Below are 23,916 nucleotides of genomic sequence, written 5' to 3' on the forward strand. Positions count from 1 at the left end.
AAATTATATCAATTCCGATTCTGATGGACTATCAAAACTGAACTGAACTTTCAAAAAGTGAACTATTTATAAGCACTGATCAAACATACATTAAAGAGTCCGTACATACATTAAAACCCTAAGACTCCGTACATACATTAAAACCCCAAGAGTCCATACATACATTAAAACCCCAAGAGTCCATATATACATTAAAACCCTAAGAGTCTGTTCACACTGACACCCTTTTCCCTTCCAGGCGCTCAAACTCAATTGTTTAACTGCCTGTTGCTACGTGCCTGTTGCTACGTGCCTCGTGTTTAGATGAGCAAGGCGCAAGCAGAATAAAAAAAGAGACTTTTTCTAAAAAAGACGTTGATGCTAAAAGTTAAAAACAGTTCAACTTTTTGAGGTCACAGGGTTTTTTCTTCTTCAATAATGGGTCGTTGCTTAGCTGCCTGCCTTAGCTAAGTCAGGAAGTGAGCTATTTAGCTAAATAAAGCGTATTATAGCAACAACATGTACACCATCAACTTCCACCTCACACAGGCGTATATTAACACTCACTTTGGAGGTGAAAAAAAGCATGTCCAAGACCTTAACCCTTTTACCATCACACCGTGTGACAGGAATGTTGGAAATGGAAAGTTCTAAAGAATATCTGGGTTCATTGAATCTAACATTGAATTTTAGAGCCTTACATTGTTGCGGAAGGGCAATTCCATGCAAAACTGTCACGTCCATAATGGCAACTAAATACCATGCCATTGTGTTGCCGTTATGGATGTGACCATTTTGAGCGGAATTGCCCGGAACAGAATCTTCTGTTAGAATGTTTAAAACTCCCCTGCTGAGAGTAATCTACAGAAGCTAATTAAAATAACGGCCTTGTCGTTTTGGGCAGTCTCAAAATAGGTGACAACCTTGTCTTTGTTTGCAATTATGCAGGTGTTTAGGAAGTTGTGTTTAGTAATTGATAGACAGAGGCTAATAAAAAAATCTATTTTTTTAATTCTGAATTTTTTTTATTTTGTCCAGTCCCAGTTCTTATCAATTCTATTCAACTCTAATAGGTTGGTTCCCAACCTTAGTTGTGATAGAATTTGTATGCACATGTGTGTGAGTCCAGGGGCACATGAGTGCACATGAACGTGTGTGTGTGTGTGTGTGTGTGTGTGTGTGTGTGTGTGTGTGTGTGTGTGTGTGTGTGTGTGTGTGTGTGTGTGTGTGTGTGCGTCCGCGTACCTGGTGTCGATGTCGGCGGCCTGGATGGTATTGAAGAGCAGCTCAGCGACTCCCACTCCTTCCACGTTGATGAGGTGGGGCTGGAATAGAGCCTCGGGGGCCTCGAAACGCTCCCCACCCACTTTTATCACACGACCGTCTGGGAGCTACACACACACACACACACACACACACACGCGCACGCACGCACACGCACGCACGCACACGCACGCACGCACACACACACACACATCAACTGGCAAGTCTCACAACCTTGAATGGCTTCTGCTGTTTATGGGCCGATCACTGAGGCAGAACACCACTAAGAGAGAGAGCCAGGACGTATGAGGATGTGTGTGTGTGTGTGTGTGTGTGTGTGTTTCCACGGTGGGTTTCCACACAGTGAAACACCTCGCGATTTTCGGCCAGCGAAATTTCGCCTCGGGGGCGTGACGGCGAAACCGCTAACCTTTTGACTGCAGTGTCTAGCCAGTGGTGGCAAGCGAGCTAATTGGGCTAATCAGCTAGTTTAAATGTTTAAGTACTTAATGAAGATATCCAGGGGTCTTTATGCCTCGACTAAGTTGATGTTGCCTATAAACAACAATTCATGTTCATAGAAACAACAAGGTCAATAAGACATAATATATTTCATACCTGTGTTGCAGCATGTAGCCTAGGTGTCTAGCTAGGTTTACAATGCAATCCAATGTCCTAAAATACTAGCATTTCGCCTGTCAGCTAACTAAAAAGATCGAGTGCTTAAACTAACATATATAGTGGTCTATTTAGTGGTGTATGTGCTCTGACTAAGTTCGTGTGGCATATAAACCACAATTCGTGTTACAATACTTTGTGTTACAATACTTGATACAAGTGCCAATGTTCGTGTAGAAACATTTTAATCACATACAAATTTTCGTGTTACAGCTCAGGTAGTCTCCGCCATCTTGGTCAGACTTTTTTGTAACTCCCGCCTCCAAACACAAAGACGCGGACCTGGTTGGTTCTCGAATGGTCCTCATTTAAATAAAGTTAAACTAAACCAGGGCGAATTTCGTCACCATTCAACCTCAATGAGAGCGACGCGAAATTTCGGTGTGTGGAAACACACCGTAAGTCTGTCTGAGATGCGCTCTAGTTGTCCACCACAACCTGAATGTTTATACAGCCAATGGCCACCAGAGGGCGCCCAAGCTAGTGATTCACACTTATTGATGAGTCAACAGATGAGCTGAATCACAATGCACAATGCAGCCCCTGTGGTTAAAATCTACCCTTCCGTCATTGTGATTGTCATGACTTGCAAGAACATTTTAATGACAGAGAGAGGGTGTGTGTGAATGAGTGAATAACTATGTGTGTGTGTGTGTGTGTGTGTGTGTGTGTGTGTGTGTGTGTGAATGTGAATTGTGTGTGCATGTGCTGTTCTTGTCCAGGTGTGTGTGTGTGTGTGTGTGTGTGTGTGTGTGTGTGTGTGTGTGTGTGTGTGTATGTGTGTTAGAATGTAAGTGCATGTGCTGTTCTTGTCCAGGTGTGTGTGTGTGTGTGTGTGTGTGTGTGTGTGTGTGTACCATGTAGGACTCGACCAGGACAGTGGTCTCGAGCGCCAGCTTCTGCTCCTGCTCGATGTTGTAGCCCACGTAGCAGAGCTTCTCCTTCATCATGCGCACAGTCTCAAAGTCGGCCGAGTGGTTGAAGGCGTAGCCCCTCAGCAGGAGCAGCTGGACAGGAGTGGACAGAGACAGAGACAGGATAAAAAAAGAGGGGAATATAACAGGGATAAAAAAAGAGGGGGAAGATAACAGGGATAAAAAAAGAGGGGGAATATAACAGGGATAAAAAAAGAGGGAATATAACAGGGATAAAAAAAGAGGGGGAAGATAACAGGGATAAAAAAAGAGGGGGAAGATAACAAGGATAAAAAAGAGGGGGAAGATAACAGGGATAAAAAAAGGAAGGAAATACTTGTAAATATTGTGTAAGGTAACTAAGATGTTTTTTTTTCTTTTGTAATTTCAGAATTTGTGTGCGTGTTTATGTGTGTGTGTGTGTGTGTGTGTGTGTGTGTGTGTGTGTTATGTGTGTGTACCTTGATGAGGTAGCGTGTGATGTCCCGTCCGGCGATGTCCAGTCTGCGTGTGAGGTGAGGAAGAGAGAAGCCCTCGTACACGGGACAGATGTGTGTGACGCCATCACCAGAGTCCACGACCACACCCGTCAGCAGACCTAAAAACAAACACACACACGCTACTCTCAGACCATGGTGACTGAGCCTTCTCTCTGTGTGTACACGTGTGTGTGTGTGTGTGTGTGTAAAAAGAGATCGAAGCAGCTTGTACAGCATGTGTGTGTGTTCTTGTCCATCTTCACTGAAGTATCCGTGTGTGTGTGTGTGTGTGTGTGTGTGTGTGTGTGTGTGTCCCTGTTAACTTGTTTATTTACGCACGTCTCCGCTGGTGTGAGTGTACTTTCTGTGCGAATCTCATTCAGGCACAAAGCCCAGTGAGACACCCCCCCCATATCCCACAATCCTTTGCAGCAGGAAGCCGGACACTCTGCTGGGGATTGGCCGTAAGTTGAGGGAGAAGATGAGCCCGCTGGCTGAATCGGCCTCTTTCATGGACGGGACGAGAGTGGAGTTCCAAACGCACCCAGGGAGCGGACATGCCACAGAGAAATGCACTGTGGGTAGTCCGTCAAAGCTGCTGTGTGTTTCTGTGTGTGTGTGTGTGTCTGTGTGTCTGTTAGTCCATCAAAGAAGCTTTATGTTTCACTGTGAATTTGCATTCGATTCGCTCAGTGGAAAAAGGGACTCCACTCTCGGGGACTTCTTTGATGAACAATGACTGACTTGTACGTATAAGATATTATAAAAAAAACAACAAAAAAAAACAGTGTTGTCTCAGGGTCATGTCTCAGACTGTGAAGATTAATTTGAGATTCACTGTTCAATCCTATCAATCAAGTACAAATGTATGATTTAGTACAAAAGAGCAAAACTATAATATCAGATATTAATGAGAGTACTTGACAACAGACATGAAGAACATTTATTGCGTACACTACTAGACATACATTCTTTTGAGTTGATATTACTGGCCTCTCAAATTAGCATCGTATACTGTATTAAGGGCACTATTTTAAATCTGCAACCTACTGCTGCTGTGCTGTAGAAACCACACAACGAGAACAGGCAGAGATATTATATATATATAGAGAGGTTAGATATATATGTGGTCATTTATTGACACGTTGCAATGTAGCATAGATCTTACATTTGCAGTTTGTAATTTGTAGCGTTTTATTTAACGTGACGGAGGTTGACTTCAAATGAGAGTTTTCCACTTATGACTTATGAAATGCAGCGCGGTGTAGCCTATAAAACTATACCACTACAAAACATCAGATAACAATACAGGACATTACTTCTGACTCCTTTACTGTAAGACCATGCTGACACTGCATCACCAAAACATGACATTTTCTTTGAGCACGTACATGCAAGTGCACACACACACCACAGAACAGACTCCCATACAGTTTGATCATGCTGACACTGAATCACCAAAACCTGCTAGCACACACACACACACACACACACACACACACACACACACACACACACACACACACACACTGAAACACCAAACAGGGACCCAGCTGTGTGTCCAACTCATACTTGGGTCTTTACGTGTGTGTGTGTGTGTGTGTAAACATACCTTGAGCGTAGAGTGTGAGAACGGCCTGGATGGCAATGTAAACACCACCGAACTGATAAGTCTCAAACATCACCTGCACACAGAGACAATGTCATTAGTCGAGGACGACGCATCATCCAACTGAGAAAACACTCTTCTCACACCCACCCAGACACACACTTGCTTTCTCACCCACACACAGGCACACAAATACACACACACACACATATATTGGCATGGGGCACTTTCCATAAGATCATCTCTCAATGCAAATCAAACCAGCTATTAGGCTAACTCAAATAAACCATGCCAATCTCTAGGTATAGTAAAGGGTATGTGAGACACACACACACACACACACACACACACACACACGCACGCACGCACGCAGACACACACACACACACACCTCGATGATCTTCTCGCGGTTCTTGGTGGGGTTCATGGGCGGCTCGGTGAGCAGGATCTTGCAGCCGCGAGGCTCGACGTTGAGCTTCTGCGGCCCAAAGGTGTAGTCCCACAGGTGGCGCATGTCGTCCCAGTTGCGCACGATGCCGTTCTCCATGGGGTAGTTCACCTCCAGCATGGAGCGCAGCTCCGACGCCTCGTCCCCCACCATCAGGTCCTGACGGAGACACAGCGGGGAAAGAGAGGGAAGAGGTCAGAGGTCATGAGGAAGGAACAGGTCATTTGGAGGTCAGAAAAGAGTGACACAGAGAGAGAGAGAGAGAGAGAGAGAGAGAGGGGGGGGGGGGGGAGAGAGAGAGAGGGGGAGAGAGGGGGGGGAGAGAGAGAGAGAGAAAGAAAGAAACAAAGATTCAGTGATAGTGGCAGAAAGAAAGTGTTTTGAGAAGCAGGCATCTGTTTACGTTAACAAGCATGTTATTCTATGCTAAATGCTACGATAAAATAGATGGTAAAACACACACACACACACACACACACACACACACACACACACACACACACACACACACACTTTTAAATGACAAAAAGAACTGATGGCCATGACAACAGGCGCTCTGGGTAGCCTGATTTGCATTTTTTGATGCATGTTTGTTTCAGGTCACAGAAGTTTGATATGCATATAAAAGCATGACTACATAAAATCAAAACTGTTGTTCATTCACTATATTTGAGAGCTTGTGTTGAAGATCCAACTCCAACTCCAAGGAGTTAAATAACTGTTAAACCTGACGGTCCTGTGGAGCTTGTTTGGCACGGCGCCCATTGACAATAGCACTCTGAATGGCACTGGTCAATATCCATGGCATCCTATACAGGCCACTGCCCAACCTAACAGTGTGTCACTGCACTCTCTAATGAGTCAACACAGTCTTCCTACAGGTAGCATCCCTGTTTTTTGACAGATGACTGCAGCCTGGGAGTCTAGGTATTTTCAAGCTCAACAACACCTCTATCTAGTACAATGTTAAACTTTTTCAGACCAAGGACCACTTAACCAATAATAATTAAAAAAAAAAAAAACCTAGCTTAAAAGTAAAGTAAACCAACAGTATATTGCACAATAGGACTACTCACTGAACCACAATATATTATGTTACACAATAGGCCTACTCACTGAACCACCTGGCTTATTGTCTTTGCACCTTGCTTATTGTGTCAGATGATTAATATCATTTAAAGTGGCATAGCTTACATAGGCAGTGTTGCAGAACTGTTCGGATTTACAAGTTGAAGTTGGTTAAATATTGCAAACAACTCATCTATATTATAATTTACCAGGTCTGCTCGTGGACCACTTGGGATTGCTCTCAGATAGCTTGCGGACCACCAGTGGTCCCCAGACCACACTTTGAGAAACACTGATCTAGTATAACCTGAAATAGACAGCTGGTTATCTGTGCTATATCACGTTAGAATGCTATGCTACACCCTACACATCTGACAAATGACCACAACATGAGCAGCAACCTCAACTCCCATAAAGGAAGTCATTTGCATGTTGAGGACAGATTAGATGTTTTGTGTTCATGTTGTAATTCACTGTGGCTATGTTGGCTGTTTAATAGACAAGAGAGGAGACTAGTGGTTGGGGGGGGGGGGGGGGGGTAGCTTAGCATCATCTCAGTTCTTCAGCGACAATGAGCCTGTATATGTAAACCTGTGACTAGTATAGAAGTTCAACAAACAACAACAACAAACTGCATTTATGTAGAGCTTTTTAAGGCACCCAAAACACTTCACAGTGAAGGAGGAACCTCACTAACCACCACGAAAGGAGTTCATGCACTCCTCTTGCATGTCGGCGTCTTACTCCTATAACTTGTGTTTTGTTCCTGTTTTCAACAGAGTTATTTTGATCACATTACAAATGACAGCGAGAGAGGAAGTTGGTCAAGAACAGTGTGTCAAGTGACTCCGCGTTTACTTGTGCATTGTTGGAAAACACTCTAGAGTCTAGACACACTTAACTCGTAAAAGTTTTTTCAGTTCCTATCTGATGGGCAACAAGTAATCATGCAGCTAATCATCAAAATGCATATTTCAAGGAGTCGATCACATTCTTTCCCAAAAGCAACCTACAACTGGATTTAACTTGTGACACTTTGCAACGTGTACAAGGTTTCCGGTAGTGCAAACTGCGTCTTTTAAAAGATGTTCTGTTGGAGGAGTTAAATATAGAGCATGAAAAGAAAGTTGATAGTTTGGGTTGTAGGTTACCATGCCACAGAGTTGTGACAGAGAGAGAGAGAGAGAGAGAGGAGTGTAAGGTGTGAAACAGTAAGAAATCGTATGCTCAGAGACTGTGGGAGTTAAGAATTGATGCTAATATAGTGTGTGTAAGAGAGAAGGTGAGAACCTAAGGGTCGGAACATGACACCAGTTTCAAGAAGAGGAGGGTGAGCATAAGTGAGATGTTGAGGACCACAAACAGAACCCAGTCCACACACAGCAGGAACCTCAACAGAACCCAGTCCACACACAGCAGGAAACTAAACAGAACCCAGTCCACACACAGCAGGAAGCTAATCAGAACCCAGTCCACACACAGCAGGAACCTCAACAGAACCCAGTCCACACACAGCAGGAAGCTAAACAGAACCCAGTCCACACACAGCAGGAACCTCAACAGAACCCAGTCCACACACAGCAGGAACCTCAACAGAACCTCAACAGAACCCAGTCCACACACAGCAGGAACCTCAACAGAACCCAGTCCACACACAGCAGGAAGCTAAACAGAACCCAGTCCACACACAGCAGGAAGCTCAACAGAACCCAGTCCACACACAGCAGGAAGCTAAACAGAACCCAGTCCACACACAGCAGGAAGCTAAACAGAACCCAGTCCACACACAGCAGGAACCTCAACAGAACCCAGTCCATACACAGCAGGAACCTCAACAGAACCCAGTCCACACACAGCAGGAACCTCAACAGAACCCAGTCCACACACAGCAGGAAGCTAAACAGAACCCAGTCCATACACAGCAGGAACCTCAACAGAACCCAGTCCACACACAGCAGGAACCTCAACAGAACCCAGTCCACACTCTGCCCCCGCCGGTCCCACCCGTTTCAGTGATAAGAGTCGGGTTAATGTGTAAGCACAGAGTCACACCCTGATAACAGCAGTGCGCAAATCAGTGTTACTGCATCAAACTGCTAGCTACTGAGCACATGCCTACTCAGGTGTACTCAGGTACTCAGGAGTTTTTATTTCCATAAGGAAATGCACTTACATCCATATATACGTCCTCATAAGTATTTGTGGATTTACACAGTACATTCTAGTACATTCACCAAAAATATAATCTGTTGGGGCCTTTTTATTCTCCAAAGGCCTCTTGATGAAGCAATATGTGCACGCAACTTTGTTTGAGATCGATTACACTAGATACAAATCAGCAAAGCATGCCAGTGTCCAACAGCAGCCATTATCCTTTCATCAACACTATCCCATAATAATTGCTGTGGCTTTACCATAACAACTGTGACCAATGACATGATATCATGAGTATAAAGTGGATGCTGACGGGATAGTGTTGGACAACGGCCAAGAGAATGATGGAGGATCTGCTTGGACAGGTTTATGAGGCTGTGGTAGCCAAATGGAGAGGACTAGTTAGCTATTGAAGGGAGTTGTGATTGGTTGACAGGACTGTGACAATGCAATACAGAGGGGTGTGATTGGTTGGTTACCTTGATCTCGATGTTGCCCACTTTGGCAGTGGACCGGATGATGGGCCGGCCCACCAGCGCAGGGAAGATGTGTTCAGGGAAGTTGGAGCCTGCATAGCCACATTTCACAAACTGAAGGAGGGAGAGAGAGGCAGAGAGAAGGGAAGAGAGAGACAGAGAGAGAAGGAGAGAGATGTTTATCTTAAGTCACCATTTTGAGTTTCAATCCTATTTTGTTGAGCACTGTGTCACATCATTAGATAATAAGCATGAATTGATTTAAGCGGTGTGTTGCAGTTGCAGGTGAAACTTGAATGCAAAGGACGCCTAGTCACTTCAGGCAGGAAGTTGCTCAAAGTCAGAGGAGCCAGAGGAAGGCAATGGGGGAGAGCAGTCGAGAAAGAAACTAGACAATCGATATGACTACCGTCTGAGACGTCTCCTCTAAGCTCCAGAAGTTATTTTCTGGTCAGCTAAACTGTCGGGGAAAAGACTTAGCTACGAAACTGACAAGTTGAAAGAAGAGCGTTTATCTATGCAGAGAAAAGGTGCTTTGATACCACTAGGCTACAACTTGTTATGGTCAAAGTAGGCTAGTCATCAAATAGCGCTCAAATGAAAGGTCTGGGAACAGCATAAAGATGCCTGGCTTTATTTTATCTACGATGGTTCCACAAAATGTGATGTACCGGTTTAACAAATATGCGCCAGTGTAGAAGTGGTGGTGGAAATGAGACTGACTTCCGAATGATGCCTTGTACGGTTACATCTCTGCAACTTCCTTGTTACATTGTAAAGATAGCCGCCTCGCAAGTAGCTGCCTAGCAATAATGACAGAGCTCGCCTGCCTCGACAGTCGACAGCTAACAACTTCATTGATGCTTCTGGTAAGCCAGCAAGCTAGCTGTAGAGGTAGCTTAATGTGGCTACCATTCCAAACTGAATTTCTCACTCATGATAAACTGAAACGAGGGCACTCCTCATAACTACAGCGGAGAGGTGATGGGCATTTCAAGCTCACGCTTGAGAATTTACACTCCTGTCAATTGGCTAGCTGGGTACTTCCAGTTAGCTAACGTTATGTCAAAACGGGTTTGACGAAGGAGATCTATCATCTGTCATGTCATTTCTGTGAGAGCAGGCTAGTCTAGCCTTAATAGCCTATTACGTTGCGAATGCAACCTTCATGCGATGGAAAAAGTATCCTCACTGTTTGACTCCACCACAATATACCACTCCCATGTATCATTCACAACCTGGCATTTGCATTCCTTTGATGAAACCTAACCCATCCAGTCTAGCTCTTTAGTAGCCTAGGCTACTATTGCAACCTACTTCCTGTTTCGGCTGAATCTCTTTTTGCCGCAAGAAAAGAGACATTGGTGGAAAACAAGAGACGAACACCGCCGAATTGAACGCTAGAACACGGTCTGGTTTCAAACTTACCCCGGTACCATTGTCGCAAACAACCACTTTCCTTCCCTGGCTGTCCATTTCTTGTCTGATTCTCCGGGAACCTGCAGTCTTGCCCTGCACAACTTTCTTCTTCTGCGAGGCGGAAATCACACATCCCCGGCTCCTGCACAACGAGCTTCTTCCGGAATGTTTAGCATGTGACCTCATCATTCAGCAAGCGTCGGACTAAACATCAATAGTGCCAATTACCACCCAAAATATTTTGGACGATTGTGTATTTTTGTCAGATGGCAATACGGTGACAGTTGACGTTTTATACATCTAAATAAACGTCTGGTTTCGCGGCATTAGCTCCAGATGGAGTAATAACAGAACCTGTCTAGCCTAATCTCTGATAATACTAGATTCATAGACAGTAGCCTATGAAGGGTCCTTAATTAGTGAGGCTGAGGAATTTGCGTGTGTTTCTGCTCAGACATCAGGCATTTAAGACTGGTTCCAAGATGAATCAGACATCTATTTCATTTGACTAAACGGGTGCTTCTAATTTATCATGCACTGTGTTAAAATCCAGTGCGTTTTAAATTGCCCAGGTTCAAGTAAACGGTGACATTAGTTGTATTTGAGCGCCCTCGTGTGGTTAATAAAAGTAGTTTGTTGATGTCTTTTGGTCTTTTATTTTGACATGCGAAACAAATATTAAAATCACTGACAGACAGAGTAAATTCACAACGACAGTCAAAATATGAATAATCAAGGTGTTCTCATCTCTGTGTGAATACACATTTCCATCCGTGTAATATTCTTTTAACCGCATCACCAAGGTTGAAGACATTTAATTTGACAAAGTTTGAAGAATTTGCTGTAGCATGTTCAGCACAGTCATGGCTGTGCTGACTGCTCAAGATAGAGATGTTATGGGCAACATAACTCACTGTTATATCGCCAGAATTACAGATATAGTTATATAGATATAGTTCATTTTTGTGTCAACGTCCTCTTTAGTTTATCAGTAATGTTTTTGTCAATTGTCTTTCATGTGGTTCATTTCAGAGCTGAATACAGTTGCGCAATTTTGTTGCACACAGAGAAGGAGCACTGGGAACGTGCTTCTACTGTGAATTTCGAAGCCTGCTACTGCATTTGTGGACAGCTCTGAAGATTCCATTGTATAACTTTCCTTTTTCCAAATTGCGAACCTACTGCCAGTTTTACAAGGATCTTGCTCTCCAAATCATTTGTGGTTCGCTACTTAAATCTATGTCGTCTGTTACATTAAGGTAATTGGTAACCTTAACTTCTCAAAGAGCTAGCTAACTTATCTACGTAGCTATTACAGAGTGAGCTGACCTGACTGACTGACTGGTGTCAACCTTGTGAGCTGGTGAAGTTTCCGAATGGTTAAGAGTCCCTCGTCGTTCTTCATGTGTTAAAATATAGGCCTATGCATGGATATATTTGTCACTTAAGTTGTAATGCCAATCAAACACTGTTTTTGCATAATTTAATTTTAAGCAAATTTGCTAAGAGATTCATCTGGGTTTATCCAGGCTACCACAGTAGCTGACGTTAACTTCCTCTTTGCACTCAACATTAGTAGGTAAACCCTGCAGCCGACAAGCAGTTTTACAATGATTCAAGCTTTGAATGGTGCCAGACAGCTTGCCACAGCTACAATGAAACGTACCGGTAAGATAACGTCATTCTTTAACAAAACTGGTGAATTTGTTCAGTCGCAGAGTTCCGTAGCCTAGCCTACTTCTGAAACTAACGGGATAGTCCTACACAGGGCACGTTTTTTACAGGGTGTCCTGACAGTGTTCATGATTATTGTTGTTCGAATGTTCGATTGATATTGGATCTTTTTTTTTTGTTCTGGAGGAGACATACTTTAATCATCAGAGGGCAAATTATCATGATCATCCTAACAGAACCCATTAAACTGATTATGTGTTTGCCCAGGTTCTGGTAAAAGAAAGATTAACTACCTACTTTGTTCAAAAATAGCTTGGGCCAGCTCCTTGAAAAGAAAGGAATTAAATAGCAGCCTACACACATTCCGCACAGGTTCTGCACAATTAAAAGGTACTATAAATCAGATTGTAAAGGACACCCTTGAATAGCCTAATTGTGAAGGAACTCAGTGTAGACTATAGCATATGGTCAAAGATCCTTGATTACTAGCTCCGCTTAACCCTCTCTGATATGGTTCTCTAGCATTGACAGGTTATCCTCCTCCTCTAGTTTATTATATATCAACTTTAGGTGATAGTTATAACTATGTCGTTATATAGTTATTAAAATATTCTATACTAACAGCCACAGAGTTACGGTTACCAGTGCCTTGGGGAGAGATGAGAGGGCAGGTCTGGGGTCCTGAGGAGGGCCGTCCAGTCTTATGCCTGCATGGATGGGCAGACAACTCTGGTTCCTTCAACACCTTGATACCACTGTTACCGCAAGGTAGACTGTGTGTGTGTGTGTGTGGTGTGTATGTGTGTATTTGTTTGTTGGTTTGTTCAGAATCCTAAATGAATCCTACTAAGTCTGACTGTAAAATGCTGTTGCACAGCAGGTCTCAGGTGCCTTTCTTTCATTATACTCATCAACTGATATTTCCACCCACTTTTCCCCTTTGCCTGTCTCTGTCTATCTCTCATTCTCCTATCCTCCGTCCCCCTCTCTCTCTCCCTCTCTCCCTCTCTCTCTCCCTCTCTCTCTCTCTTTCTTCTCTCTCTCTTCTCTCTTCATCTCTCCCCCCTCTCCCCCCCCCCCCCTCTCTCTCCCTCTCTCTCTCTCTCTCCTGTGAAGAGTGGAGGTGTGTGGCTCTGGACATGGCAGGCCATGGCCTCTCTTCGCCGAGGCCTTCCGGAGTCTTCTACACCTTCCCCGCGTATGTGGCCGACGTCAGGAGAGTGGTCGAAGGTGCGCAGAGTTGCTACTACAATAGCGTTAGTTCTTAATACACATACAACACACACACACACACACACACACACACACACACACACACACACACACACGTATATACATGAGATTTCAATGTCCAAATGACTTCCTGGCCGGTCATGAGAACCTCCTACATGAGTCTCCTCCTACGAGAGTCTCCTACATGAGGTGTAGGAGACTCTCCAGCGTCACTGTGCTCCGTGTGTGTGTGTGTGTGTGTGTGTGTGCGCACAGAGTTGCTACTACAATAGCGTTAGTTCTTAATACACACACACACACACACACACACAGAGAGAAAGGTCTAACACCCTCTCATTTAATAAAAAAGTGGTGCCTGATAGGAGGGCTTTGTTTAGACAAGGTTCTTGATGAACAATACATCTAAACAGGGATGTATTGTTTATAAACATTGGACAATAACCTCCACCATCATCAAACATGTTCTGAATGCCTTTTAAAAAAATCTGATACCGCATGGCGCAGTCCACTTTACCGTGATCACAGAATTCATAGTTTACCCACCTCTTTTTTTACCACTACACCTCTGCATCTAATGAGTTTAGAGTGTGGCACAAAAATAAGCCGGTTTTGTCTAATGTGTGGTCAATGCCTCCCCAGCTCTGCAGTGGAAACGCTTCTCCATACTGGGCCACAGCATGGGTGAGTTTCTGCCCAGAGTATCTGCCGATCTTACTCCTCTATGCTGAGCGGAGGTGTGAAATAGTGGTCTTATCTCGTGATGGAAAAATGGAGGAGTCTTTTTTTTTTAATGGTTTTAACAGTTTTAAGTCATGAAGAGTTTGCCTTCATGCAAAGTGCACACTGATCTATGGTTGTCTTCTTCAGTGCTGTGTACCTACCCACCATGCATATTCTTATATATTCATATCATATTGTGTGTGTGTGTGTGTGTGTGTGTGTGTGTGTGTGTGTGTGTGTGTGTGTGTGTACGTGTACAAATATCATATAATATGTTTCACTCTACAAAATCATGCAGAGGAGGCAGCTCCAGATCTTAATTAAGCCTTTAGAATTTAGAATTACAATATTGCCTAGAAATGTTTGTTTTGTTTACAAAACACTCCGTATTGCACCGTTAACACTGCATTGCGTGACCCTGAGTGCACGGGGCACGTGTGTTCATAAACGCCTGAGGTGAGGTCGAAGGTCACCGGCCTCACCTCTATGTCAAGCTTGTGATGACCAGTAGGTGAAAGTTGAGGGGCTGAAGTCCCACCGTGGCTACAGTATTGCTGCAGCTTAGATATTCTTAGTGTACATTTACTACAGTATTGACGTCAGCTTAGAGGTCCTTAGTGTATGTTTGCTGTGTATGGCCCCTCGTGTGATTGATTGATTGATTGATCCCCATATTCCATGTGGGTGTGCAAATGTAAAACCAGATGCATTTGATTCATTATTTTACAAGAAAACTGGATGTATTTTAATAATCAACATACTAACAATATGATCCCAGTGCAGTAAACCAAGTGTCTCTGTTTGCTCTTACAGGTGGCAATGTGGCAGGAATGGTAAGAATGGAATATCAGAGCTATTCAAGCTCCTTTATCTCTCATCGTCATCTCATTATCGATGTCAGATGTGAGACATCATACTGATTGAGAATGACAATTTGGGGGGGGCATGTTGACTTCAGTTGGAGGTGTCTGAATCAGTGTGGTTATTTCATTATTATGTTGTCTGTGAACAGTTAAGCCGGTGTTGAAAATCATATGGTAGTTGTTTTGTCTGGGCTCTCCGTTTTGTTCTCAGGTTGTCATGACACTCATGACATGTGTTTGTTGTTGTGTGTAGTTGTCTGTTGGCAGTTCAGCCTGTTCTTATACTCTTGTGTTTGTTTGTTTGTTTGTTTGTTGTGTTATGTGCAGTTCAGCGCAGTGTTCCCTGAGATGGTGGAGGCCCTGGTGCTGCTGGACTCCTATGGATTCTACCCCACTAACACGGTATGCACACACACACACACACACACACACACACACACACACACACACACACACACTCACACTCACACTCTCGCACACACAATGAGAGTGCTAGGTACAAAAAAAATAGCAAAAACACTTCATTCATTCAATTGGCTTTCCTCCTATCTTCTTCTTGTCATCCTCCCTTTCTCTCTCTCTCTTTCTCTCTGCTCAGAAAAGCATCCCAGAACCATCCACTCCACCCCACCCTCTGTGGTGATTTAGCGATTTAGCACTTGAAATGTGATTTTACCACCCAAATGCTTCTGTCTCTAATGTTTGTGTCAATACTACAAAAACAAATAGCAAAAACTACTTCATTCATCCAATGTGCTTTCCTCCTCCCATCTCTCCCTCCTCTTGTCATCCTCCCTCTCTCTCTCTCTCTCTCTCTCTCTTTTCCCTCTCTCCTCCCACCCCTTCCTCCTCTTGTCATCCTCCCTCTCTCTCTCTCTCTCTCCTCCCATCCCTCCCTCCTTTTGTCACCCCCCCCCCCCTCTCCTCCCATCCCTCCCTCCTTTTGTCACCCCCCCCCCCCCCCCCCCTCACAGAAGGAGCTGCCGGACATCCTGAAGCAGGGGATGGAGGAGATGATGCAGGTGGAGAAGAGGGACAGCGAGGGGAAGAAGGAGAAGATCTACACCCACCAGAAGGCTATGCAGAGGTGCTCACTCACTCACTCACTACACCCACCAGAAGGCCATGCAGAGGTGATCACTCACTCACTCACTACACCCACCAGAAGGCCATGCAGAGGTGATCACTCACTCACTCACTCACTCACTCACTATACCCACCAGAAGGCCATGCAGAGGTGATCACGTGCTCACTCACTCACTCACTCACTCACTCACTCACTCACTACACCCACCAGAAGGCCATGCAGAGGTGATCACTCGCTCACTCACTCACTCACTACACCCACCAGAAGGCTATGCAGAGGTGCTCACTCACTCACTCACTCACTACACCCACCAGAAGGCCATGTAGAGGTGATCACTCACTCACTCACTCACTCACTCACTACACCCACCAGAAGGCCATGCAGAGGTGATCACGTGCTCACTCACTCACTCACTCACTCACTCACTCACTCACTCACTCACTACACCCACCAGAAGGCCATGCAGAGGTGATCACTCACTCACCCCACCAGAAGGCCATGCAGAGGTGCTCGCTCGCTCGCTCGCTCACTCACTCACTCACTCACTCACTCACTCACTCACTCACTCACTCACCCACCCACCAGACACCCACCCACCCACCCACCAGAAGGCCATGCAGAGGTGATCACTCACTCTCTACACCCACCAGAAGGCCATGCAGAGGTACTCACTCACTCCACCCACCAGAAGGCCATGCAGAGGTGATCACTCACTCACTCACTTACTACACCCACTCACTCACTCAATCACTCACTCTTCTCTCTCTGAGATGCCTGGAGATGATTGATTGCTTCTGTCTGGAGTGGGTTGACATGCTTGCTCAGTGCCGTATATTTAGAGAGTTCGGACAATTGAAATCATGGGCGCCATGTTTAAGACCAACGTCAGATGATTCTACAGTGTAACTCTATGGGGCGAATATGCTATGTTGAAATAAATCGCTTATTTTCACCATTAACAGACCTATAAATGATATTATCAACGTTTGTCAGTATGTAAAAGGCCCTTACAGAAATATTCCAGCGTATATTTACCTTTGATATCTTAAATGGGCCTGTAAAATGCCCATTGTAGTGAGTGACCACGTCGCCTAATCAGTCTCGGAGCAGTGTTTACCTTTTTTCATCTTCAGTCTCCCGAGTCAATAATAACGTAGTAGTAACCAAGGCAAAGTTATGTGTTTTTTCACAGTATATTTCATCTGAGTTACAGATGACAATTGAAATTAGACAAACTTAAATTCAAGTTGAGGAATTGAGATGTCCATCTCAAGGGGTTATCCTCTAATAAATGAATTTGAATTTGAATTTGAAGTTATGACTATGGCAAGATCACAATGTAGTTTCTAAGCTTTTAGATACATCAAATGCTAGCGGAAAAGCTGACGATAAGACTTGGCTAACTTCATTTCTAAAGCAATATTAGAACTTTTTGACAGCATGGTATACATTGATGATGGTATTACTATATTTTTTGTATGGAAAGTCGAAGAGAGAAATTGACATTGAAGTTAACTCTCACAATAGGGAGTAATTATTTGCCTGCCAGTTTGCAACCGTTTCCCGCTTCCCGGCCTTGCACTGCAACCATAGGCACAACAGTTAGGCATTTTTTAAAAATAATTAATGATTTTTTAACAATTTATGATATTTCGTCCAATATTCACTGTACTATGTTAATGGATCTGATGAATGTTGGTATGAAACATGGCGTCCCCGAACCACGTGACCGCCTTGGAACCAATCACATAATGGGATAGCTCAGACCATTCCATTCCCTAGTTGGCCAAACTCTATATATGGATCTGTGACTCTAGTAGAGCCTCCTAGAGTGTCCCCTAGATTCTGTATGAATTCAGAGGCTCAGTATTTCAGCAAAAGTTTACTTCTTTCGCATGTATTGTGGTTATGTCTTATTCTCTCACTCAATTTTTTTTTAAACGATTTTGTTTTCATTCTCTCTCTCTCTGTCTCTGTCTCTCTCTCTCTCGCTCTCAGGTTAATGGCAGCCAACCCCCAGTTAACAGAGCAGTCAGCTCAGCATCTTCTAGAAAGGGGATTAAGAGAGGCTGAAGGCGGTAGGTTTATTTCTCCCTTATTATACGGCTCTTCACAATGCTAGTAGAACGCTCCATTGACTTGAATGGGATTTCCCAACATTCTACGGTAAAATAAATTCATGTAATTACAGCTGCAAACATATAATTACCGCTTCATTCAAACGTGAAAGCAGACGGTTGATCAGCTGTGTTCTAAAGAATGTTTGATTCAAGTTCAGCAGCGTGTGTTTGTTTGTTTATTTGTTTCTCACCTGCTATTCTTACTTGTTTGTTGTGGTCGTTGCCATGGTGATTGTTGGTTGTTGCTCATCAGTACCCTTTCTCCCATTCGACCCTCTTAGGCTTTGTGTTTACCAGGGACTTGAGGATCAACCTGGTGAGGTTCTTTATTTTGGCATAATGACAGTTATGTAAAGAATGCCTGCATAGAAATATGATGCTCTTAAACCTACTTCAATCAGACATTGTATTGATACTGTTTGCCGAATTGTATTGATACTGTTTGTATTTAGAAAACGTGGTGATTTTGAAAGTAGCATAAATCCACAAATGATATGGAAGTGACCTGAGGAGCAGCTTTTTCATTTTGTTTTGCCCATATTTATTTATTTGTTTGTTTGTTTGTTTCAGAAAAACGTGACCCGCATTAGTCTGGAGCAGAGCTTAGAGCTGCAGTCCAGGATCCAGGCCCGTGTCCTGGTCTTAATGTGAGAGGACATCACATCTGTTTTTCTCAATCTTTTTTTCTCTCTCTCTTTTCTCTGTCTTTCTCTCTCTCTGTCTCGTTTTACTCTCTTGTATTCCTAAACAATCTGTTTCTCTCCAAACAGTTGGATCTGTCTCCTCCTCTTGTCTCGTTGGGTCTCTCTGTCTGTCTTCCTTTCTCTTTTTATGTTCTTGTCTTCCTCTCTCTGTCACTCACTCCCTCTCTTCTTTCACTCCCTCTCTCTCTTCTTTCACTCACTCCCTCTCTTCTTTCACTCCCTCTCTCTCTTCTGTCACTCCCTCCCTCTCTTCTTTCTTTTCTTCTATATCTGTCTTCCTTTGATCGTCATTTTTAGTGTCTGTGGGCTCTTGGTGGTTTAGTTAAAATAAAGTGCCCAGTCATTTCTCTCTGCCTCTTCTGAAACACACAGTTTCTCTTTTTCTTCAGGGACAACCCTTTACAGTCATACAGTATTAAATACCATTTGCACTGTGTCCTCTATCAATTATTATTATGGTATTGATATATATCACTGGTATGGCATTGAAATATAGCATATTCTCTATTTTCCTTTTTCACTCTCTCTCTCTCTCTCCCCCTCTCCCCCTCCCCCTCCTTCTCTCCCTCCCTCTCACCCTTTCCCTCCCTCTCTCTCTCTATTCTCTCTCTCCCTCTCTCTCCCGCAGGGCTGAAGCTGGTCTGAATAAACTCTTTCCTCCGCCTGAGGGCTGCTCGGAGTCCCTCATGAACGGCTACCAGAACGTGAGTACACACACACACACACACACTTGAATAGACACACACACTTGAACAGGCACACACACTTGAACAGACACACATATACTCACTCGAATAGATGCACACATACGCATGCGCACACACATACACACACACACACTCGAACAGACACACACACACATACTCACTCGAACAGATGCACGCATACGCATACGCGTGCACAATCACACACACACACACACACATACACTCGAACAGACACACACACACACACACACACACACACACACACACACACTCACTCGAACAGATGCACGCATACGCTCATGCACACACACACACACTTTCATGTAAACTTACTAGACAAGCACACTCAACCACACATACCAACGTAAACCCTCTAGTCAGCCACCCTAAAGCTGTAAGTCCCACATTCTCACTGAAAAATGGCATAGAGGAGAAGTGTGTGTGTGTGTGTGTGTGTGTACGTGTAATCTCATATTCAAGAGAAAGTGAACGTCTCTCAGTTGTACCCTGTTCAATTATTTAGTATCATCCATTTTCTACCACATAGATGCGAGTGCACACTCACCTTCTCACTATGGCATATGGAACATACTTACAAGGTATAACCCTGTAAGCTAGTTGTAACCTAGTTGTAACTAGGATTGGGTATCGTTTGGGTTTTATCCGATACCGGTGCTAAATCGATACTTTTAAAACGGTGCCGGTGCCGAAACGGTGCCTGAACCGGTACTTTGTTTTTAAAATGTTTTAAATTAAAATGGTCTAAAGCATGAATTTCTTTTTTATTTTTTATTGATAAGACAAATTTGAACATGCAATTGCTGTTATATTCAATTTAGTATCAATATCTCATTGCTCCTACGAATAATACATTTAAATCCTAAAACAGCTTGCCATGCATGCACACACAATGGTAAGCTCTGCTTTCAAGTTTACCCAGTGTAAGCGGTTTGCCATAAAACCGCTTGTTATAGAAATGCCAAGTCATGGACAACGGCATTTGCAAGCAAGCTAATCTAATACGGACTCTACTTTCCAGTTAATTCAGTGTGTTCCCAAATGCTTCAAGAAATGTAATGTCTTAACCCATAACACGCAATAGTTTTGAACATGTTAGAGGCTACATGTCGGTGTTGAAGTGTAGATTCCCAGCGCTAGCCTAGTAGGCAGCATTTTAACAGCAACTATGGCTATGCGCTAACACCAGTCAGCTGAGTTTAATTAGCGATAACTTACGGAGATGGTTTCGTAGCCTCTTTGACAGCTCAGTGACATCAGGTATGTAAACTACATATTTATGTTTTTGCCAGCGAACTTTTAACATGATCTTCATATTCATTGTGATGCTATATGGGCCTCATGCACATGGAAGATTAATATCATGCCATTATGTCGTTTAGAACACACCGTGAAATAAAGTTTTCACCTTACAACTTTGCTGATAACATTTCAAATAAATGCCAGTTAGCGCATTAGCAAGGATATTGTGTAACACTGCTAGATTTTGACAGGAGCTCGTGATATCACTTTAAAGTAGGCCTAAGCACTTGGGCTCACGCAAGCTGTCAAACACTGTCCACTCGCCTATGTGGTGCACCCCTCTGGTTTATACATCCAATATTTATGTTAGCTAACTGTATCTGGATGTGTTGCTATCAGAGCAAAACGTTAGAGATGGCGCATGACATGCAGTGATGCCTCGTATAAAAATATATATATAAAAAAAAAACGCTATTTAAGCACCGAAATGAGGCACCGAAATCCACGTTGTTATTCGATGCAGTTACTACCGTTTGCGTCGGCACCGGTGCCATATTAGAACCATGTTTCGGTGCCCAACCCTAGTTGTAACCTTTTTCTCTCTCTCTCTCTCTCCCTTTCTCTCTCTATCTCTATCTCTCTCTCTCTCTCGCTTTCTCTCTCCCTCTCTCTCCCTCTCTTCTCTCTCTATTCTCTCTCTCTCATCTCTCTCTCTCTCTCTCTCTCTGTCATTCTCTGCTACAGAGTAAGAACATGAAGGTTATGACAGTTCCAGGGGATCACCACATTCACATGAACCAGCCGGAGGTCGTGGCGCCCATCATCACTGACTTCCTGCTGTCCGCTACTGACAGCACTGCCAAGTTATAACACTCATATCATATCACACACACACACACACACTCTCTCTCTCACTCACACACACACACACACACACTCTAACTCTCTCTCTCTCTCTCTTTCTCACACACACACAGACACACACACACACACACACACACACACACATACACAAATTAATCGTAAGCCTGCAAATTTTCCTTAAAAATGTTTCAAAGTCATTTAAAAGCAGTAGCATAGGCTATGCATGGAACTTGGCTAAACCTCGCAGACATATCCCAACATTTTTAAAGAGTTCAAAGAACGACAGGTTAACGAATATCCTATGCTATAGAAAACACGACTACATGGTTAGTGCCAAGTTCTTCTCTTCTGTTTTAGTCTAGCCTAAGTGAAACGAGTATGGTTCTCTGGGATAAAGCGAACCTTCCTTCATCAATGAATTTTGACGAGACATAACGAGCTGTAATCATTTTGACGAGACATAACGAGCTGTAATCATAGGGTGCTAACGTGATGAAAGCGCAATGTTCACGCCAGAATAACATTACCATAACTTGTAAACAATCTATTTCATGTAGACTGCAATTTGACCAGATGATAATTATTGACCAGATGTAGGCTACCCGAAATGCGCTAATTAAAGCCCACAGCATATAATAGCCTACCACCAAAGCGTGTTGAGACCTAATAATAATAGCGGCGTATTGTTACGTGGTAGCAAATCGTGTTATCAAAGAAATAGACGTAATGTAGGAATGCACACAGATATATTGCAACAGGTAGCCTAATGGTGTAGGCCTATCTGACGAAGGCCTGAGTGGTTGGAACGTCGTACTTGTACACTGGGCGCAAAGAAGACTATCCTTACATTTTTCCCTTTGCAACTGTCAAAGAAATTAATTTGTTTGCTGTGATTTCCTGTATTCTGGTGCATTTGGCCAATACTAAATTCAATCAGACTCATAGCCTACATCCTGATTTGTTGATATTGAGGCAATGATTCCATGCAAAGGCTTGGGCTTCAGGGCCCCCTGACTCCTTGGGCCCCTGGGCCTGGGCCCGGTAGGCCCGTGCAGTAATCCATCCCTGCATCAGATGGCCTAAAGATTAGGCCCCTCTGCATAGCATTCAGTGATTTGCATGCAGTAATTTCAACACTGACCTTGATCTAGCCTAGTTTGGATATTTAAAGCTACTTTATTGCCAAAACACAACACAATGTAAATGAACTATAATGTAAAGGACTTAATCACACAAAGTAGTCCTACTATTTTACTGACTATAAAAAATAATAATTATGTAGGAAGTTTAGACCCCAGAATTGACCTGCACACTACAAAAGTGCACCGAATTCAACACAAATGACTCAAAAACTTGGAGGAGGTATGAATCCTTTCTTTTCCAGATATCTACTTCGCCGTAGTATCGTATCACTATCGAGCATCGTGATATTTATGGCAGGTATCGTATCGAAGTCATAATTTTGGTATCGTGACAACACTATTTCAGACATGTATACGTTAATATGCATAACGGTGACTGGAAAAAATATATTTTTGTTTATTGAGAAGCTGTCTCTTTTTAAAAGTACTGTATCTAAAATCGTTTATATTTTTTTGTATTAACAAAAACTACAATACAGCCTTAAGAAAGTCAATTCCATTCATTGATGTTTCTCAAACTGTACGCAAAACTTTTCTGTGTACTGTAACATTAACATCAGTTTTTGTTTTAACATTGTTAAGATATTTTGTATGTCAATACAGTTTTCAGGTGTTGTTGGGGGCTGTTTGATGTTTCATGTCATAGCATATCTGTATGTGTGCATGCCAGTCTGCCATACCAACCGTGCCTTTTTCCTGTGGCTCACACCACATATCAATAAAACTTTGCCATCAAGTCGATCACTTTCAACAGTCTTTACTACTGATGAGATTACAAACGCACACAGACACACACTCACACATATTTGTCACATACAGTAAGATACAGTTGTGAGAATAAGTTCACACACCCATGCTAAAGTTAGATAGATAGATAGATAGATAGATAGATAGATAGATACTTTATTGATCCCCAGGGGAAATTCAAGGTCTCAGCAGCATACAGACAACACAAACACATTCTTTAACAGCAGAAAGAGTAATTAAAGTATATAATATAAAAACACAACTAAGCAATAAGGACAGTAAAAGATAAAGAATATGCTAAATATACT

At 43.2% G+C, this 23,916-nt stretch overlaps 2 protein-coding genes across 4 annotated transcripts in view; one reads left to right on the top strand and one right to left on the bottom strand.

Annotated features, from left to right (window-relative positions):
• Window positions 1-10,648, bottom strand: part of actr2a (actin related protein 2a) — a 14,614-nt gene extending 3,966 nt beyond the window's left edge. For all 3 annotated transcript variants that reach the window (XM_042102614.1, XM_042102613.1, XM_042102612.1), the window contains exons 1-7: window positions 10,497-10,648; window positions 9,072-9,182; window positions 5,314-5,529; window positions 4,926-4,998; window positions 3,296-3,432; window positions 2,778-2,927; window positions 1,225-1,370 (exon numbers count right to left, since the gene is read on the bottom strand). In XM_042102614.1, coding sequence (XP_041958548.1) covers window positions 1,225-1,370; window positions 2,778-2,927; window positions 3,296-3,432; window positions 4,926-4,998; window positions 5,314-5,529; window positions 9,072-9,182; window positions 10,497-10,544 — 881 coding nt within the window. In that variant the 5' untranslated portion in view covers window positions 10,545-10,648. The remainder of the gene's footprint in view (window positions 1-1,224; window positions 1,371-2,777; window positions 2,928-3,295; window positions 3,433-4,925; window positions 4,999-5,313; window positions 5,530-9,071; window positions 9,183-10,496) is intronic.
• Window positions 10,649-11,375: 727 nt separating this feature from the next.
• On the top strand, window positions 11,376-22,014 carry serhl (serine hydrolase like). Its single transcript, XM_042102629.1, has 14 exons — window positions 11,376-11,746; window positions 12,064-12,155; window positions 12,786-12,929; window positions 13,278-13,391; window positions 14,034-14,075; window positions 14,928-14,947; window positions 15,305-15,379; window positions 15,952-16,064; window positions 18,063-18,142; window positions 18,466-18,500; window positions 18,755-18,831; window positions 19,517-19,592; window positions 21,600-21,735; window positions 21,823-22,014. Exons 2-13 carry the CDS (start codon window positions 12,098-12,100, stop codon window positions 21,723-21,725), a joined length of 960 nt encoding a protein of 319 aa, XP_041958563.1. The 5' UTR covers window positions 11,376-11,746; window positions 12,064-12,097; the 3' UTR covers window positions 21,726-21,735; window positions 21,823-22,014.
• The last annotated feature ends 1,902 nt before the right edge of the window (window positions 22,015-23,916 follow it).

Source organism: Alosa sapidissima, chromosome 9, assembly GCF_018492685.1.
Source record: "Alosa sapidissima isolate fAloSap1 chromosome 9, fAloSap1.pri, whole genome shotgun sequence".
NCBI classification, from domain to species: domain Eukaryota; kingdom Metazoa; phylum Chordata; class Actinopteri; order Clupeiformes; family Clupeidae; genus Alosa; species Alosa sapidissima.

What these genes read in the sequence shown, in the direction of transcription:
- serhl (XM_042102629.1), top strand. Translation starts at nt 12,098, where the DNA reads ATGATTCAAGCTTTGAATGGTGCCAGACAGCTTGCCACAGCTACAATG. An exon ending in AGCTACAATGAAACGTACCG is followed by an intron (nt 12,156 to 12,785) that starts GTAAGATAACGT and finishes CTATACTAACAG; the next exon opens with CCACAGAGTTACGGTTACCA. An exon ending in GTGGCAATGTGGCAGGAATG is followed by an intron (nt 14,948 to 15,304) that starts GTAAGAATGGAA and finishes TGTTATGTGCAG; the next exon opens with TTCAGCGCAGTGTTCCCTGA.